General features: G+C 48.2%; 1 protein-coding gene across 2 annotated transcripts in view; it reads right to left on the reverse strand.

The window, feature by feature from the left end:
- LOC135395601 (protein D1-like) overlaps positions 1-19,640 on the reverse strand; it is an 82,087-nt gene that overhangs the window by 36,936 nt on the left and 25,511 nt on the right. For both annotated transcript variants that reach the window (XM_064626705.1, XM_064626706.1), the window contains one exon: positions 14,450-14,681. In XM_064626705.1, coding sequence (XP_064482775.1) covers positions 14,450-14,681 — 232 coding nt within the window. The remainder of the gene's footprint in view (positions 1-14,449; positions 14,682-19,640) is intronic.

The following is a 19,640-nucleotide window of genomic DNA, read 5'->3' on the forward strand; positions in this document are numbered from 1 at the left end:
TCAGGTCTCGAAGAAAGTATGTAACTATAAGATCATTAATTACCTCAAATACATTAATTCTTTAATTAAGGGATTTCGCGTAAAAACGGGATAGCAGAACGGAAGATATTAATCGTTGAAAGCCATTCCATGTTTAAGAAATTCTTAAACGCGCACGTGTGTTGAAATATCCGACGCTGAATGTCGCTATGCAAATGAGCCGAAACAAGAAGTAGCAATTTCCGAGTGCAGAAATGACGCGAGCTTCGCCTTACCTGGGTTGGAAAGCGATCTATCTGGCCAACAGATTAGCGCCTACACCAGTCAGCTCCATCGCTCCAAAGCACTTGGTCCTCTTACGTGGATTGCCCGTCGCTCTTTCTGCGCTCGAAAAGTGCGTAAAGTGCGGAGCAAATAGTGCATTTAGTGTGTACCGGAGAAAAGCACCCAGTCAGAGAGGGTGTTTTCAATCGCGGAATTGCGGGGCTTATAATGCGCGCGAAGCATGGGAGACTCAACCCACTCGTTCTGGACAAGTTTATACTGTAAAACCCTTTAATTTCGCGAGCCCTTAATTTTCGCGAATTTTGCGAATCGAGAAAATTCGAGGAACTCGAGGAGCGGGCGAAATTTAGTTGTTGCGAATATATCCCTACTCGATGCGCGAAAATTTAGGGCTGCGAAATTAAATGATTTTACAGTATTTATTCATGATAACTATAGCCTCTGCAAAAATACTGTTCAATGACGTGGTGGGTGCGCCTTATGTCATATCGTTTGCTAACGTTCGCATATTTATATGGTTTCCCAAAAAAAGCCACTGGATCAGTGGACAGAGCTTTCACGCGTCGCCGTCCTGTGAACGTTCGGCACTCGCTATAACTGTTACGTGTAGTTGCCATTAAAGGGATGGCTCGTCGTTCTGATTATCTAGCTATGTTGTTTTCTCCAGCGCTTAACGCGCACTTAACGCGCCCAGTCGAAGTTCTTGGGCGACGACCTTCTTGAAGTGCTTTACTTCTCCTAATGTTCCTTTGTGTGTTCGGTTTTCTTTCATAATACTATCCAGTGCTCACGCACTTGTTTGGTGCATGGTACAGTAAATACTGCCACCGTCGCGGTGTCTGTGATGGAGAAAATACCCCCGCTCTGAGGTGTTCGTGCGTCCCCGTCGGAGAAGAGAACATATTGACAGCCCACGGGGCGTGACGCCGCTGACGCCGCCGCCGCCGGGCCTTTAACCTGCTGTACGCCGCCGCCGAAAAAAATGCCCACGGCGCACACCTCTAGCAAGGCCGCGAGAGGATTCTTTTGAGGGGGCGCCTCCTTCAGAGATCGGATTGTCCGCCAGATCTTCGTGGCCGGATCAAACAGTGAAAGGTGGTGGCAAAACTTACGCCAGCGCTTCCTGTCCTCTTTCTTAAGCTCTCGTGTTACTTTAGCTTTCATCCGGCTGTATTCCAGAATGTCCGTAAGTTGCCCTGTCCGACGAGCCGTTCTTTGTGCTCGGCGACGTAATGCTCTAAGGTGGTTAATTGCTGGGGAATGGCCGACATGGCCTGTTACCCTTTTAGACATGACCACCGCTTCCTGAATACCGCGGATAATTGCTTGAGAGAGAGCCTCAGGGGACATTCCGGTGTGCACAGATGTTCTGAGGCCCGCACGAAAAAGTCTCGAGTTTCTGAAAGAAATCAGTCCAGTACTTGCTGAGAGGGGCAGTCTGTCGTGCGAAATATATAGAGGAAAATGATCGCTACCTCTAGTGTCGACGTCCGTAGCGCACGACAAGTGGCGAATTATGTCGGTTGAGCACCACGAGAGGTCCAATATATTCATCGAGTGACGTTGGGGATCGCATGTAAGTGGGCTCGCGGTTGTTCAACAGGCACATGTTATTATTCTCCATTGCCTCCACCAACCTCCTTCCCCTAATGTCCGTCCTTCAGCTTCCCCAGGCCGAGTTATGTGCATTGAAGTCACCCAGCACAAGCGCCGGGGCTTCCAGAGAACCAAGTAAGCGTTCGAGGTCACTCCACGGCACCTGTACCGCGGGACGGATATAGATACTGACGACCGTAAACAGCATGGGGCCAAGGCGGATCCTGCAGGTGACGTAATCATAAGAGGGATGACAAACTGACCCGATTTGCGCAGCAACGAGGTCATTGCGAACGTATAGCGCTGTTCTGCTCTCAGGGGATTGATGAGATCGATAGATTGTGTATCCATTGACGGCGATGTGTAGAATCCATGCCGTGTTCGCATATAGCTATGAAAGGGAACTTGTACTGTTGTAGATGTAATTTAAAATCAGGGAGCTTGTTACGCAGGCTTCGAGGATTCCACTGCATTGCCATGGCTTTTCTATACAATGCCGTCATACTGATGCGAAGATAATGCCTCCAGTGCCAGAAGCGCGTGGACCTCAGGCAGTTGCGACGCACCAGGAAAAGCACAGACAATTGCCTTAAGGGTAGCGAGTACCGCTGAGAAGAGTCCCAGAGAAGGCATATCTTCAGAGGCTGAAGAGGGTAACTGTCTCCTCGTGCCTGCTGGTTCCGTCACACTGGCGTAAGTGTTTGTAATCTGCCTTGATGGACGAGGAGGCGGTGGGTGGCTGCTTGTTATAGGCTTAGCCGCGATTGTGTTTAGCGACCCTCGTTCACCTGGTGCAGATCGAGGGGGTAGTGCAGGAAATGCTTGTGCATTTGTACGAGACGGGAGTGTGGCACTACCACCCCTAGGAGCGTCATACGGAAGTCGTAGTGTCCGGTCTTGGTGCCTTTTGGTGGCGGCGGTCTTGACAGGACATAATAAAAATGATGCGGTACGGCTGGATTTGCAGTTAGCACACTTTGGCTCTCTTTTATTGTTGCAGTCTGATCTCCGGTAAGGCCCGGCGCAGATGCCGCACTGTGTAGAACCTCGGCAGTTTCGTGCAATATGGCCAAATCGTTGGCAGTTATAACACTGTATGGGGCCTTCTATGTACTCTTGGACTGTGAAGGTCTGAAACCCAAGGTTAATTCGGTGGGGAAGACGGATTGTAGGTTTAAAAGTCAGGATCACGCTCCGTAACGGGGTAAACACATCACTGCCACCTTCTGGAATGCCGAACCTGTCGCCGTGCAAATGAAACCCGTGCGTCTTTGAGATAGAGCACGAGGTCGTTGTTCGAATACTCTCTTGGAGCATCATATATCTTGCCCATATTTCTGGCGTACGATTGGGGTATTGATGGTATCACAGGAATCCCAGCTAAGCACTTAGCTGACAAAAGGTTGCGGGCAGCTGCTTCGGACCGTACGGAGACGAAGAGAGAACCATCTCCGTGGAAACGGTGATGCATAACCTGTTGTTGGGCTAGCACATGACGTGTGACTAGCACTTGACGTTGCTAGCACGTGAAATTGTCACGGTTAACCGGAATAGCAGGCGTATTTCACTAGCGACCGCATTAGGATTCACCTTCCAGAAGGAGTAGTTACTAGGGAAACAGTATGGGAATACCGCCGGCTTGGTTCTTTCTGTAGATGTAGACAGTGGTGAACGGTTCATGAAGAATAGTGCAAGGTTGCCATCGTTCATCTCATCTGTCTTCTGAGGTGCTGGCGGTACCGAAGTGTCCATGGTGTTATTGGGAACATTCACGGTCTGTGGATTGTCGGGATCACCACAGGAAGGGCTCCCTACCCGTTGTCGTTTGGCAGGGCTGACGGGGACCTGTTGACCTGTGGTAAGTGTCATACAGACGATGGACCTCCCGTCCAGATTACGGCGGGAGGTCCGTGAAGGCTAGATTGCTTCTTTCAAAAAGCTCCGAAAAAGCCTAAGGGCTGCTCCACTTGACAACGGTTATCCCCCCACGGGAGAAATTGGATGTATTCGACTGCTTCTTCATTTTGGCGAGGTTTGCCTGGCGAGAGTCATGCCTGGCAAGCTCGTCGCGTCTCATACATGTTTCATTACAAAAAATTGCGAACGCGCAGTGTAACTTCGTCTAACCTATAGAGCCACTAAATAAAGGTGCGCTGTACTAAGCGATTGTAATGAGCTTCGCTTTAGTGGATGACATTTAGCGAGACAAGTCTAACCGAAGGAAAGCAGGAGACCCGCCCAGAAGTTACTACCCAAAATGTTAACACGTGGCTGGTAGAGGGCGCTCCAGCTGCTGGAGAAACTCTACTGCGAGGAGCGGATTGTGTGGGATACAGTGTGACGGTAGGAAATAACCATAAACTTGTTCTTGGTTGCGTCCGTAAGGGTTATGGATTTAAGAGGGTTGTGGCAAGATAATTTCCGAAGGAACCAAGAAAAGGCGCTTGAGGCAATGATATGCTTGCTATAGCCTGCTGAAAGCAATCTCATACAGTGGCTACAGACTATAACCACCGAACGAATATGAAAACGGACAACGAATATCAAAAAGTTGTGTTCGTTTCCTTGGTTATAGCCTGTCAAGCCAGCATTTGTGTGAAACCTGTATTTTGTGCAAGGAAAGGAATACTTGGCGGAGACTTCTCAGGGGAACCATTGAGATAACCACACGTGGTAACTGCGTAAGCAAACCTTCAAATATTCCCCTTTCCCCGCTTCGAAGGTTTATGAATATATAGGGATTTGTCGTCCATTAAAGTTTACTGTGTTCGATAAATTTTGTGTGTGTGTGTTGTGTCTTCTTCTCCGTCTCAGGTTTCGTCCTCCTCTAAGCTACTGTTGCCTTCACTTGTTGCGCGTGAATCTCCACTAGTTGTCTTGCTACGCTTTGTGGTAACATGGCACTGCTAGCACTGACCCTGGTTTGCAGCTTGGTAAATGTCGTCCCTCCTATCATTCATGTTTATCACTTTACTGACTTCAGACTTATCGCCCTTTAATTTTTTACCGCTTAATAATGCCTTTACAAAGTATTACATGTTTTGAGCACATGCTTGGTTGACATGAGTTCATACAGAACAAGTAGTGATATACTAACTGCAATACATATTTCGGCGAAGAAGATATCAAACTCCCCATTTTAATTCCCCACATCATCCTGAAGCAGATCAGTCAGATGCAGAGTTGCACAAAGCATATCAGCACGCTGGTTCAGATTGCAGCTGTGGTTGTATGCTCACCAATCATGACTTCACTGTTTCTGAAGCAGACGTTCTGTAGCAGTGCGAAACCGTGTAGTGCATCTGTAGTTTTCTTAGGTGAAGCTGGAAATTCAAGTACGACATGTCATCTGTTCTACCAAATAGTATGAAACATCGAAAAGGACACGCGACGAATGCGACGGAAATGCCACTTATCGCACGGAATCATCTATACCACCATGTTGTGGTAGCTGGATAAATTAGGCGTAAGTAGCTGCGATATGTACGAAATGCAAGCAGAAACAGGAAATGAACTGCTACAAACTGCTTTTCCTACCTGCATTCCGTCGTCAGGTTTTCAATTTTAACCCGTACTTGCTTCCCGACGAGAACCGCAGTATAGCTGTCTCAATGCGGTCGTAATCGGCGGCGTTTCTTTTCTGGACTCTTCATTTCATTTTCATTTTCATTTATTGGAAACATTTGTAGGAACCTGTACATCAGAGTGTGGCCAAAAACCAGCAAAAAAGCTGCTTGACTAGGGCACGACCCTTTGTCACTCATCACTGATAGTTACATAAGAAATCTAGCCAAAGAGAAAACATATAAAGGAACATATACACGAAATGCAGGCACTGCACATAGGAGACAACAATTCAGCATAATCAGCTACACAATGCACAACGTATGCTTAGTGTCCTTAGGAAGGACAATGACACATCATTAACGTGCAAATTCAGTGCGGAAAACGTGCTTAGTATATGTGGAAGGCTATAGGTTAGCGACTGGCGTCCGTAATCAGTCCTCAACTTAGGAATCTTCCATCTTGCAGTGTGGCGCGTATGCTCGGTGAAAGTATGAAGTGAAAGAAGCGATAGAAAAAAGGCATTATTTTGCTTTACAGCAGTTACATAGGTTTTTAACAAAAAATAGCTATATAGGTTTGTTGCCTTGATGATGTTAAGTGTAATGAACAGTTCGTCAGTGTGACTGTCGAAAGGTACATCAGCTATAATTCTAACTGCGCGCTTTTGTGCTATGAACAAACTGTTAATGGAAACCTGGGTTCCCGTACCCGAAACCAACAGGCCATAACGCAGTACGGAAAATATCAATGAATTGTAAATGATCAACTTAATCCTTTTTGGCAGAGTAACGCGGAGCCGATTCATGAGCCCAATGGGTTTAGAAATTTTTGCTCTAACATAAGATGTATGATAGTCCCAGGACAAATTTTCTGAAAAATGTACTCCTAGTACTTTCATTGACTTCACAACCTCAATGTGATGATCCCCAAGAAATATATCGACAGGGCAGAAAACAGGTTTATTTTTTTATCTGTATAAAACTGCCTTTGTCATAGTTACGTTTACTACTAAGCCATTAACACTGGTCCAAAGCCTTATCTCATCTAGAACAATATTCGCTTTGTCAACGGCTTGCTTCACATCGGCACCAGAAACAAAAAGGGTAGTATCATCAGCATAAATGAGGAATTTGTTATACGGCTACAATGTCATTAATGTAAACTGAGAATAACAGGAAAATAACTGAGAATAACTCTTAGGTCCACGATACGCCGATACTCGAGAGCTCAGGAACTCAGTCCAAACTCAATCGTGGTTGTGCTGTCAACCACAGGGTAAGTGTGTATCAGGGGTATAAGAGGGCCCCTCTCCGATGCTCCTGTCCCTCAAATTGACGCGACGCGGCTTCACCGAGGCATTAAAAGTGCGTTAAAGAAATACTATCGCATCTAAAAGTTCTTTGATCATGTCTGACGCTGATGCCATCACTGTATTCACACGAGTCGGTTTTCTCACGACTGACGGTATCGAAGGCGTGTTTGAGAAAACGAGGTCATAGGCCGTCTGAAAATCTTCCTCTGATTACGAGAATTCGCACCTGTCGGCTTGTCGACGACCACAGGGGTGGCATCCAATACATTGCTCCGCAGACGAAAGCGTGCTGGGCGAACGCAATGCATCCTGGAAAGGTCCTGGTCGCACGTAACAGCAAACGTCAAGGCACACGTGACCTTAAAGATGGCGGCGCCCGTTATCGGCGGGCAAACCGTTTGTAAACAATGCGGTTGTTGTTTCTGCGCAACGTTTTGGATGTCTTTCGATCACGGTAATTATTTTTATTCGATGTTCTCGCAATAAAACAAACGCGCAGTTTTGCACATAAGGCCTCGTACTGTTGATGACTTCCAAAGATGTGATGACGACCGCGCGCTAAAACTCATGAGCCGATGCAATGTACTAAAACTAAGGAGAACTGGGCTACCATGTTGCGGAAGAATCACCGCATAGTTCACACTGGCAAAATACGTTCATCTCTTGGCGTCATGACGACGGAAATATGTCGCTAAGCGGCAAAACGACATGTAAACAAAGTCACATGGCCTCAAAGTGACGTTTTCTATGACGTGCGACCAGGACAAGATGACAGTTTTGCCAGAAGCACCCGCTTGAGGGTAGTTACAACAATGGCGGGTTTGTGTCACCCCTGTGTCGACGACAGAGCGGGCACGCGCAGGCTTCCTTCCAGCTTTTTCTTTTCTGCAATTCAAATCTGCCGGCAGCGGTGGTGGTGCTAGGGAAAGAGCTCGCCGTTGACGGCCTCACAGAGGTGGGCAACGTCACGACTAACGCTCTGGGGGAAATGTGCGTCCTGGGCCGACTTCTAAGGGAACTGTGCCGACATATATTGAGAGCCCGTCTGAGGAAATCCCGGGAAAAACCCCAGATAACACAGGCGGCAATACGCCTTATGCATAGGTGCGCGCTACGGAGACGGAGACTACGTTTACGTGCCATGTGTAGCGGACGACGACGACGACGACAACGATGGCCACGCGCGTGGAGCACCGGCTTCAGTTCCACCGGCGCGGCCATGGAGACAGGCCACCGTCATCGCCTCTCCGTGGCATACCATCATCGCCGGTCGGGGCTCATGTAGAGGAAGACCACCGTCCTCTACATTTGGTGACCCGGACAAACAACATCACGTCCGGAGCAATTCGGCCCTTCACCATCCCAAATTTCTGACCACGCCATCGAGCAGCACTACCTCCGGCACACACGGCCCACCTTCACTCCTACCGCACTCTTCGCTCTCTCTCACCTACGCTTCTCTCTTCGCTCACGCTTCTCACTGCCGGCCGCGACACTCGAGCCTTGCGCTCACCTGCCGGTTGCGGCAGTCGCGGCAGCCGACGCCTCGGCACGCTTAAGCCCGTCTCGGCACCTCACTCACTCCACCTGGGACTATCGAGCTTCGGCTCCCGTGCCGGTCGCGGCACCCCAGGACCACGACACCGAGCGCCTCACTCTCTCTGCGACGGATCGCTGTTCCCGTCCACACCTACCACAAGGATGACCTACACACGGATGCTCTCCCCGTCTTCATCCTCACTGAAGTGCCGCCAACGTGTGCCGTGCCCCTGTTCCCGCTGTTCCCGCTGTTCCCTGCTCTTGCGATGCGTCCGCAACGCATCTGACGGCCGGGGGACCCCTGTAGCGGACGACGACGACGACGACAACGATGGCCACGCGCGTGGAGCACCGGCTTCAGTTCCACCGGCGCGGCCATGGAGACAGGCCACCGTCATCGCCTCTCCGTGGCATACCATCATCGCCGGTCGGGGCTCATGTAGAGGAAGACCACCGTCCTCTACACCATGTTTGAGTATAGCTGCCTGTGGTTTCGGTTTTCGCCACATCGCCTATCGCCAACAACGCGGCATCCCGGGAGGTTGACCGGGAACTCCCCATTACTTCTTGTGCCACTGTGCACCCAAAAGGGCAATATTGGCCCGAATACCGAGAAGGTAAATCCTCAGTTCGCTATTATTGCCTCTAATGATTAAAAAGGCACGTGACACGTTCACGGTCAGAACATGCTTAGATTGTGGTTGTTTGGCGTGTCACGGGACGGGAGCTTCTTTCAGAAGTAGGTCTATACTATACACGAGCTACAGAAGACCTCATTTATGTGCAGGAGTGTTGAATTTCGAGTGGAAGCGTGCTGCCAGACTAGCATTTAGACCATCATTGGGAAAATGAGCTTTGTGCACTGTCTCTCTTAGTGGTACATGTCCGTTTGGGACATCGTTGCTATAATTGCTTTTTTTAAAGGAGCTGTGTACCAAGCAGATAACCAAGTACGACACATCAGATTTCAGAGTAAAGGCAATGTGCTCCTTCTGGCGTGCCGTTGCCTTTGCATCACAAAGAAAACGACATGACATGCGAGTAAATCGTGAAATCGTCACAGACAGTCTGGTTTTGTGTGTCTCCAAGAAAGGGGCTCTTCCTCTTTCTTTGTGTGAACTGTCAGCTTCACATGACTTGCATCCCAAAAAGTATGTATCCGTTCACATTTTGTTGGGTGTCTGGTACCAAACAGCTACATATGCGAGTATGAATGTACATCTGATATTTTACTGAAGATACACAAAATGTGTCTTGTCACAGGTGCTCAAATGCTTTTTTATTCAGTTACTGAACAGGACCGGCAGCTAAGCAAAGAGTCCAGTAGTAAGATATCATCCATCGCCACTCCATGCTGCACAAACGCGCATATAGGGACCCGCTACGTAAGTGCGTAACACACCGCATCAAAACACTCTGCTGTAAACTTCGGGCAACTATTTGAGTATATGTACAAAAGCGACAGGGTCCTAAACGTGAGCAATTCGACGTGAGATTCAGTCAGGGAGTTGCAGCTACGCCGAGCGGCTTATGCGATGCTGTTTCCTCGTTGTAGAAGAGGACAACGAAGTTGTCCGAAAGAAACGTTAGTATAGTATGACGTTAGCTTCGTGAGCTCGGCTGTGCATTCTTTCTGCTCGCCTGCCATCCTAAAAAGCTTGAATCGCAAGTTTCCCGATTCTCCAGCTTGTCCCGTTCCAGGAAATCGGACATCGCACGACCGCCACGAGATGGCAGCACTTATGAATAAGGCATATTCGAACTCGGGTACCTCACAGTTTCGACGTGAGATGGCCAGCACGTTAGCCACTCAGCCACGCGAGCTGGTCTCTGCCGGCAGCCGACGCCGTCACACGTCAGAATTCCACACGCGGTCACACGTCCCTGTATTGGGACATCCACGGACTTTAATCAGGATATGTGCTGGGAGCATAGGATACCCGCGTGCCCCCGTCTGATTGTGCGGAGCCCAAGAAACAATCACGAGCCCGAAATGCGCGGTCACGTGCAGCAACAAAGCGATCATATGCTCTGCCGACTGACCGTCAGCCGTCATTAGGCCGTTATACGTCAGCAGTCATAAGACTGACCCGTGTGAATACACGGTATGTTACATGGGCAGACCTGATTACATCACTCCAGGGGATCGGGACGGCCCCCCAAGGTCGTGCCGCACCGCTCATACCTGTTTTTTAGGACGCTTCGTAAATTTAATTGCGCATTGACAAGACACCGGAGAGCAAAAATATTATGCGTGGTAGCTCCTGATAGACTCCTGAAGCCGTCTGAAAGCAGATGCCAGCGTAGCCTAATTCATTGGGCACCTGACCGGCAATCAAGAGGTGCGTGGTTCAAATCTTGCCGGTATCTGGCTCTTTCGACGACTGCCATATTTCAATTGTTGATGTTCTAAGACAGGGGTCGCAAACACGCGGCCCACCGGCCACATGTGGCCAGCGATGACCTGTTCTGTGGCCAGCGGTCTCTTGGTCACCAAAGACAACGAAGCTACCCCATCGAAAAATTTAATGAAGAACGAATTAGGAACAAAACCAGATTTTCAGGCATTCTTTTCAACCTTGCCCGGCGTACAGCCGCCTCTGTTCATGTTAGTCAGAATACACGGCATGTGAGCATTTCGTGGAGCAAGCTCGTGGACCTCACAAAGTTCCGGACACGGCAACCTGGTATACGCGTAAGTAATAGCAGCATCGCGTAGCGCCCTAGCTAATGTGATGATTAAGAGGGGTCCATCTTAATTCTCACAGTAAGTCAAATAGTGACACATTAAAAACAACAGAACAATTATGTATACACAAAGGACATTGTACCTTATTTTTTTAGGAGTCATATTATAAACCCGAAGCAATAACCAATTGTGAATAATGTCAGCTATAGGTGTTTCTATCTGATTTTTCATTTATTTTTCCAACTTGAAACTGTGAGCAAAGGCAACAATACAGTGTGTAAAGAGGAGATAGTTAGAGCTCCCGAACATTCGCATAATCTTTCGTGAACGGGACTACGTGTTTTTCTCGAATCGTTTTTCATAATTTCAGTACACGGTTTGAAGGGCAGCTGCTTATTTCTGTTGGTGTGGAAAATGGAGCTTTTGGGTAATTAATTCTGGACACGCCGCTCCTGTTCTTGTGTACATTTCTATGATATGATATATCAAGGTATTTATGATAATTACCGTCATTTCTTTTCTTTGTGGCCCTCCGTGATGTGTTCTAGGGCCCGTGGCCCGCGACTTCATTTGAGTTTGAGACCCCTGTTCTAAGGTATTGAGGCTTGTGGTGTGTTTGTGTGTTCCAGCCTCAGAACAGTTACTTTCCACCCCATAAAACTGTTCTTGCAGAAGAACGGACATATGTTAGTGTTCTGGGCCGACTTCAGGGGGACAGTCCCAACATCCGTCTGGAAATTCAGGGAAAAGCTCAGACAGTAGAGCCGATGGAAGTAGTTCAAGATGTCCCAGTCAGTCTTTAGCACTTATACTTTGGGGGTACTGCCAGTGTGACGAAAATGGAAACTGTAACGAAAATGCGTCCGTTACCCTTCCCTGTTCAAAACGTTCTGGGTCAGATAATTCTGGGACAAGCTCCACAAACTCGTTTGTGTTTTGAATGTGCACCACAGTAACTATGTTCTAGCATTTCTAATTTCAAGGAAGGCACACAATCACCGTGTGCCAGGAACGCCGTGTGCGCAAAGAAGAGAACGGAATGTCTTTTCTTCTGCCGATAAGAGCCGTTTTGGCCACTGAAGATGACGCACTCAGCGAAATAGGGTTGGCCAGTGGGAAAATTAGAGGAAAGAAACAGTAAGTGACTTAGACTCCCTTGCTCCACCCTGCACACAGGGACGTGATCGATTGCTTCTGGAGGAACGAGATATTTCGGTGCATCTGTGGGGTTCCACACTCTAAAAAATAAAACTCCTTTTTAGGTGTAATTGGGGTGTATTTGGGGTGTATCAATTGCTTTACTTCCTTATTACACCCTCAAGAAAAAGAATACACCCTGTTTTTGGTCTGAAATTGGTGTAATATGTGTATGTCCCGCTCTGCAGGGTGTAATTTTGAGAATTGGTGTGAAAAAAGTGTAGTGGCAATAAAATTTCTAATGCTTCGCTACGGCAGGTCTGTCAACAGTGTGCTGTTTACTCTGTGTTCTCCAGCTAAGGCGGTTGGAGTTAGTTGTGGTAGTTTTCGTGTCCTTTGGGGAGGTCGTTTGGTGAACTACAGGTCATTTGACCATCTGAGTTTAGTATGACACTGCAAGGATTATGGTTCCGGGTCTCGAACGGATGCAAGGAACAGATGCGCCGTGCCCATCGGATCGAGTAACTTGTCCGAGCGTCTCGCTGCAGCGTGCTGTTTGGTAAGTGTTATCGGTGTATTTTGTCTTGTCCCGTTGATTGAGGTGCCTTTGAAGCGGGTATTTTGAGATTATGTTTGAACCTTAAGTGGAATGCACGGGTTAGATCAGAGAGCAGTGCGCGTCGCGTTGTAACGGTCTCATGTGGCCGTTAGGCAAAGTCAAGGGGTACATGTAACAAACGAAGTTGGTGCAATTTGTGGTAGCAAGTAAAGCCGCTGGCAAGAGTCAACAACTCAAGAGGCAAGAGGTAGCGGGCAATGAAACCACAAGGCCAGAACCCTCTGATTTCCGATCAGATGTGCCGAGTCAATGGCTGTGCGCGTCTTCTGAACCAGGCCCTGGCAAGTTTGTGTGTTGGCGATGTCAGAATGGTGTAATTGGTAATACACTTGACCAGAAATCTGAGAGGTATGGGCTCGGGTCTCGCTACCGACACTTCGCTTACCCTTTACCAATTGTAGCTTTGTAGCGACATTGGTCTCTTAACTACACTATGATTGCGTGCTTCTTAATTTCTATGTTATTTTAGTATAATCGTCTGATTTTTAACTAGTCACAATATTACCATGGTTTTGGCTTATTATAGCTTGAGTTGCTTTTGCGCCAATTCAATCATCATCATCATTTATCGATCGCCTTACTTTCTATCTTGAGCTGCTTGCATGTTGGGCATGAGGGCTGTGTTTGTGTATACTCATAAACCTTCTGTGGGCTCAACCATCTGCGTAACTATCATGTAATTTGTGGTTCGCCCTTAATTTGATTAAGGCGTTTCACAATTCATTTTTTCTATCACTACAGAGGCAGGACTTCTCTTGGCCTCACCGTAATACCTTTATCTTGGTCGACAGGTAATCCAAATAAAGAATATGCCTGTTATTCTAACTGTTGTGTTTCTGTTGCCCTCGGTATAACACCCTTACTGAAGGGTGTTGTCTTGCCTGGGGGTGTAGACATACACCAAAAAGGGAGTCAGTTAGGGTACCGCTAGATTACACCAAAAGAGGTGTTCAGAGAACACCCTTTCTGGGGGGTGTAGTTTTGCCAGAGGGTGTATATATACACCAAAAAGGGAGTCAGTTAGGGTATCGTCAAATTACACCCAAAAAGGAGTTATTTAGTGTGCAGTATGTAGAATCAACACAAAATACGAGAGTTCAAGACATAAAGTGCAAAAGATACACTGTCCTGTGGGAAACTGCTGACGACGTTAAGCAAGGAAGCTGATGACAACGAGGCGTTAGTCGTTATTATTCGTTGTGAACCATGAAAACAAGACAGCTCAAGACAGTTATCCCATGAAAACTATATATCTCTTGTTTTAGATGTGCTGTATGCACTTGGCCAGGCCACTGGCCTCAAACCCCGTGTGAAGCTAATAAGCAATTGCATGGTAGATCGACATTTCTAGCTACCGTAGCTAGGGTTCCACATTTCCGGTTTAAGCCGGGTATGCTTATATGTTATTGTATAACCTTCGTATAATACATAGGCTGATAAATTTTTCGACCATTCGTTTGAAAAATCGCCAATGCCTATCTGAGTTTTAGTGCACTCCTTAGTGACTTTGAATGTACCATTCCTGCTAGTGTTTAGAGCCGCTTTAATCTGCGCTTGAAAATGCTTGGCCGATCCTTCTGTCGCAGCACAACCGCTGCTGTTGTTCTGGGACTGTTCCCTACAAGAATAGGCACTGAGGCATACAAAACGGCGCCTTGAGTTGAAAGTTGATACGTTTAAACCTGAGTCCAAACCTGCAGCACTTTTAGAAAGCAGCGTTTCTTACCTGGACGGATAACTTTTCTCCAAGGCTGATCACTCTAGCATCGTAGCTATATCTGAGAACTCTCGCAGGGGCCCTAGTGATGACATCCGGAATGACACCGTCCGTCGTGAAGTTCGACATGCCACTTCCAATAATGCAACGCGTTCGAAGAAATATCAGAAATAGAGCTAGTGGTGTGCTGCACCGAAGGCTCATCGCAGGCAAGGTCAGATATCGGAGGTAAGGGTTTATCCTGCAATAAAACGAAATTATTTGTCATTAATCAAAACTCTGGCTTCATCTCGCATATTCGTTGTTGTGGTACTACCAAGCAACTAGCGTAAGTCGGAAAAAATTTGAGGCATTATGTGAAAACACGACCCTTCTGTATATAAAACCGACGCAGAGAAACGGCAAAAAGAGTATAGGACAAACACGCGGCTCAACAGCGTAGAAACGTATGTAGAAACGCCACCAACCTCGGGGCGGCGCGGGTTCATATTTGACATACCGGACGCTGCGTGTATACCGCATCCTGTCTCATGCCTGGCCAAGTTGCGATACGACACAACCTAGAATAAATCTTGCTGCCGCTACCGCGACCCTCGGGTCGCTGTAGCGGCATAACCATTGGCCGGTATTGGTAATGCATAACCATTGGGGTTCTATTTACATGGGGGAGGAGGATGTCCCCTTGTTTCCCTTTCCCAAATGCACTACCGAATGTACCATTTCGGGGGGTTGAATACCCATATCCCTCCACCCCCACCCCCACCCTTGGCTACTCCAGTGGTCCTCAGTGTTTCCAGGATGTCCTCCCTGCTTACAATCTGTCCCCACGAGAACTCCGAAACGGTCTGCTCAACCGCGGCCACCATCTGCCGCCTTATTTGTTTTCCCTTCCGGTACTCCATCGGAGAAGTCGGAGCGCTGCAACGTTGAACTCTATCGTGCGAGTCGTCCAGCTGGGTTATTCACCTGCTTTAACCAGGATAAAGCCTGGTGGCGGTCTGGATAGTAAATTTCGCACCGTCCAAATACATGTCGGACTTATGTAGTGCGAACAAGATTGCCAGGCGCTCCTTCTCCGTCACAGTATAATTCCGCTCTGGAGTTGTCAGCGTACGGCTTGCAAAAGCCACCTTCCCTAGCTCCTCTTTGTGCTGCTGCAACAAGACTGCGCCGAGGTCGTAATCGCTAGCATCTGTTTGAAGTACATATGGGCGATTTATGTCTGGGTGATACAGGCTTCCGCAATCGCTTTAGCAAGAGAGGTAAATGCCTGTTCATGCGCTCCACCCCACGACCATCGTGCTCCTAACGCAAAAGCCATGTTAGCGGTTGCGTTAGGTATGTGCATCGCGGTATCAATTGCCTATAGAAGCCAATCATACTCAGGAAGCGCTGCAAGCTTTTAACATCAGTTGGGCGGGGGTACTCAAGGATAGCGTTCAGCTTGTCCTCGTTCGGCCTGACCATGCCGGACTCCACCTTGAACCCGAGCGGGTCGATGCGGTTAGTAGCCAATTTCATCTTTCGGGGATTGACAGTCAATCCTGCAGCTTGCATGCGTCCCAACACCACTTTCAAGTAAGAAAGTTGCGTTTGGAGTGTACGTGAAAAAATTACTACATCTTTCATATACGCCATAGCGGAATCGAATTTCACATCGCCAGCAAGCACCTCGTCCACACACGCTGGAAACTACCAGGGGAATTCGATAATCCAAAGGGAAGTGGGACAAATTCGAACAGTCCCCTATGGCATGTAAATGCTGTTCTCTCAACATTAACAGGTGCTATCGGTACCTGCAGGAATTCTCTAGTGCAATCCAGCGTTATAAACACGTTGGCCAATCCCAACGAGTACATATCGAGGCTATCGAGGGAAAAGGGAACGAATCTCTTACCATTACCTCGTTGAGCCGGCGGTAATCCACGCACAACCTTGCGGTTCCGTACTTTTACAGGGACAGCTGTTAAGGGCTCGATTTCGTGAAGATCCTGTCCGTACGTCACATCGCCGAAACCCTTCTCTTTCTTGGCGTGGCGAGAGAAAGCGAAGGAACGAGAAAAAGGCTCGCGATGCAAATTGGACATTTCGGAGAGTCAGTTGGCTGTGACGTTTGCGTCACGTGCCTCAGAGAACTAGTGGCAGCGGCGGTTGTCGCCTCACATGTTAAGGCACGTGAAGAGTTCCGCGGCGCGCGTACCGGCTTCTCGTCGCCCGCAGCTGCGGTACTGCGTGTATGTGCGGAGGTGAACAGCGGCATCATGGGCTGTCCCAGGGAGTGTATGTACGGAAGATCTTGCTGTGGTCCTCAATCAGCAGGGCAGACCATGCACATAGCGACAGTCAAGCTCAAATAAACAGCTCTGTCGCTGTCGTTGATTTCATGCCACTGTAACTTGCACCATATCTGGGGTTTCCGGTTTTCTGTAGTTACCGAAAAGCACCGATAAACGTACACCAGTAAAATTTTCTCATGTTCGGTGGAAACGGATTTTGCACCGATAGCCACCGTGAATGGCCTTCTCAGGCTTCTCGGTTTTGCACCAAAGGGAATCACTCAAGCAACTGATGAACTCCACTTCCCTCAAAGGCAAGAAAGCGGAGAAAATGCGGAACCTGATATTGGGAGACTCTGCAGTACTGTATGCTAAGTTGACCTTTCTGTCAGAAACCTCAAGCAATCTTGTTGAAATCATGAAACTGATTGAGTCAGAGGGTACGCTATAGCAACTGATGTTTTCTGCGTGCTTGGACTGCGGGACTGGAAGCGAAACTGCAGACGTGGTGTGAAGCAAGACCGTGTTCAGATTTTGGAACAAGAACAACAACCCTTCTAGAGACAATGACGGAGTTACATCGATGGCAGTGCGTGACAGCATTCAGTAGATTTTACGAGACTGTGCGCACAAAGTGGATCTCTACAAGGGAAAGGAACCTGCCTCTCACAATGGACATTTCAGATGAGTCCTTCTGGAACGAAGTCAGGGTTATTGATCCCACCAACAAGTCCGAAGTAGGCAGTAGCGCTGAGCACATTCTTCACTCTTTTAAGTGTGTCGTGTCATTCAGTGACCTACCAGAACTCCAGGACGAGCTGGCTGAATATCTTTTACCTAACATTTTTGCAGTGAAAAGAGCGGTGCGCGATGTCTGCCGAGTCTCTTAACATGCACCTGGTCATCTATTACAATAAATTCAGGCCATAGCCGTTATAACTCTTGTAAAATCTGAAAATAAAATGCTTTGGTATTGTACGAATAGCTAGCGCCAGTGTCGTTCCACGCCGATTTTCACCGAGTGTCTTGATGTTTAAATACATCCGTCGAAAGCCACCGCTTCGTGGTGAGCGGAATAACCACCGTTTTTTTTCACCGTTTCTCTAAAAAATAAGCACCGAAAACCGGAAGCCCTAATCATATCTGCCAGTCTTTTATCCGCTCTTCAAGAGTTCACAAATGTGGAATGGGACGTAGTGCTTTGCGGCGACTTCAACAGTGTCAGAGAGTACCTGAGAGAACTCCAGTCGGCACCTAACATCATCCCAGCATGTCAAGAATTCAAAGTTGGCGAAGTAGTTCTAGCAGGTACCACGACTTCTATACAAGATGGGGAAAATAGAACCCATCAATGGAGGATCACATAGCGGAGTCGGATCCTGCACTGTCACAACCGCAAAGGATGTCACTCAAGGAACGACGTCGACTTCCATCATTTTTCGCGCGAGAACGACCGGAAAAGCCCACGGGCTTCGGGAAGGTCTCACAGCACCGGTCTCGATCATCTCGTCCAGCGCAGCATCAAGGAGATTGCGCTTGTGTACACTTAGAGGCCGGATTACATCTCCATGGTGTTGTGTCTCCGGTTTCTATCCGGCGCTGCAAGCCGTCAGTTAGACCTGGGTTTTCCGTGAGCATACGGGAAAATGGGCGCAATGCATTAGTGAGCATGTGTCGTTGGTCATTGCATCCTGGAAACTGCATTAGGCCTTCTTCGAAAACAGCGGATATAATCACGGCTGTTAAGTTGTCGGCTTCGGAAAATAGTTCAACGGGCATCGTTTGTCCAGCTCGGGGTACCAACGCTTAATTAATTGTGTCGGGTCAGGGCGCTTGACGGCCGGTTCCCGTCCTTGCCTTTCACAGACGTCCTGGGTTTCCTAACCAGTTCGGTACTGCTCCGTTTAGTTTTGCTTTTAGGTTAGTTTTAGTTTGTTTTTGTTTTAATCTAATTTTAGGTGAGGTGAAGTGAGGTGAGGAAAGGAAGGTTCCCGAAGGTTTGGAAGACCTGCGAAGGTTGGTGGTATCGGCAGAGACCAGGGAGCTTCCGGCGGTGTTACGTCCTTAGCTACGAAGTCAGTGGGACTCGGGCGTGTCCTCTGCGCCACTCGATAAAAGTCGCTTTCAGGACGGTATGGAATTTTCTTGAGGAGAAGTTGACGGGGATTGTGCGCACGCAAAGGGAGGAAGCATCCGCCGGAAGCTGCCGTTTACTCAATGGTCCAGGGAAAATGGCGGGCGCCCAAACCACGTGATCCCCAGGAGCCACTCACAGCGTCTCTGCTGGCCAGCGCGGGAAAAAAGCTCGGGCCCAGTGCGCATGCGCAGACCGACCTCCTTTCCCAACCTCCTTCCCCTTCTCTCCTCGGGTTTTTCGTCTCTCCTCTCGTTCCCCCTATCCCCCCAGCCTCGTCCGTTTGTGGTTTCTCTTCGGCGCTTGCTGTCTTGCTGTAGAGCAACGATCATGCTGTCCCAAAGCAAACAATCAAAAAGCGGTGGTGTATGACAAATCAGCTTTATTTGTCCTCGGGAACTGCCTCGAAAAGCTACAGTACATATCTTTTTATGTCTTGTAACAGGCTTCACTGTTCACTGTTCTTGTGGAGCTTTAGGTGCTTCGACATCGAAGGGCAGTTCAAAAGCCAACGCTGAGCTATGTGCGTCGTTGTTGCCGATGGCTGCGGTAGAACAAAACACAAAATATATTGATGATGCGTAACTCTGCACGAAAATCACTGCTATGATAGCGCAATCGATCTTGATTTCGTATTTGAACACCAAGGCATTCGTCACGAATGTTCGAGATCACAGTGAATGAACGGCTGCGACGCGCATGAGGGGCAGCTAGCATAACCACACATAATTTGATTAACGGCATATCAGAAACGTACAAGTTACGGCAATGCACTGCACAATGAAACGCG

Source organism: Ornithodoros turicata, chromosome 5 (genome assembly GCF_037126465.1).
Source record: "Ornithodoros turicata isolate Travis chromosome 5, ASM3712646v1, whole genome shotgun sequence".
NCBI classification, from domain to species: domain Eukaryota; kingdom Metazoa; phylum Arthropoda; class Arachnida; order Ixodida; family Argasidae; genus Ornithodoros; species Ornithodoros turicata.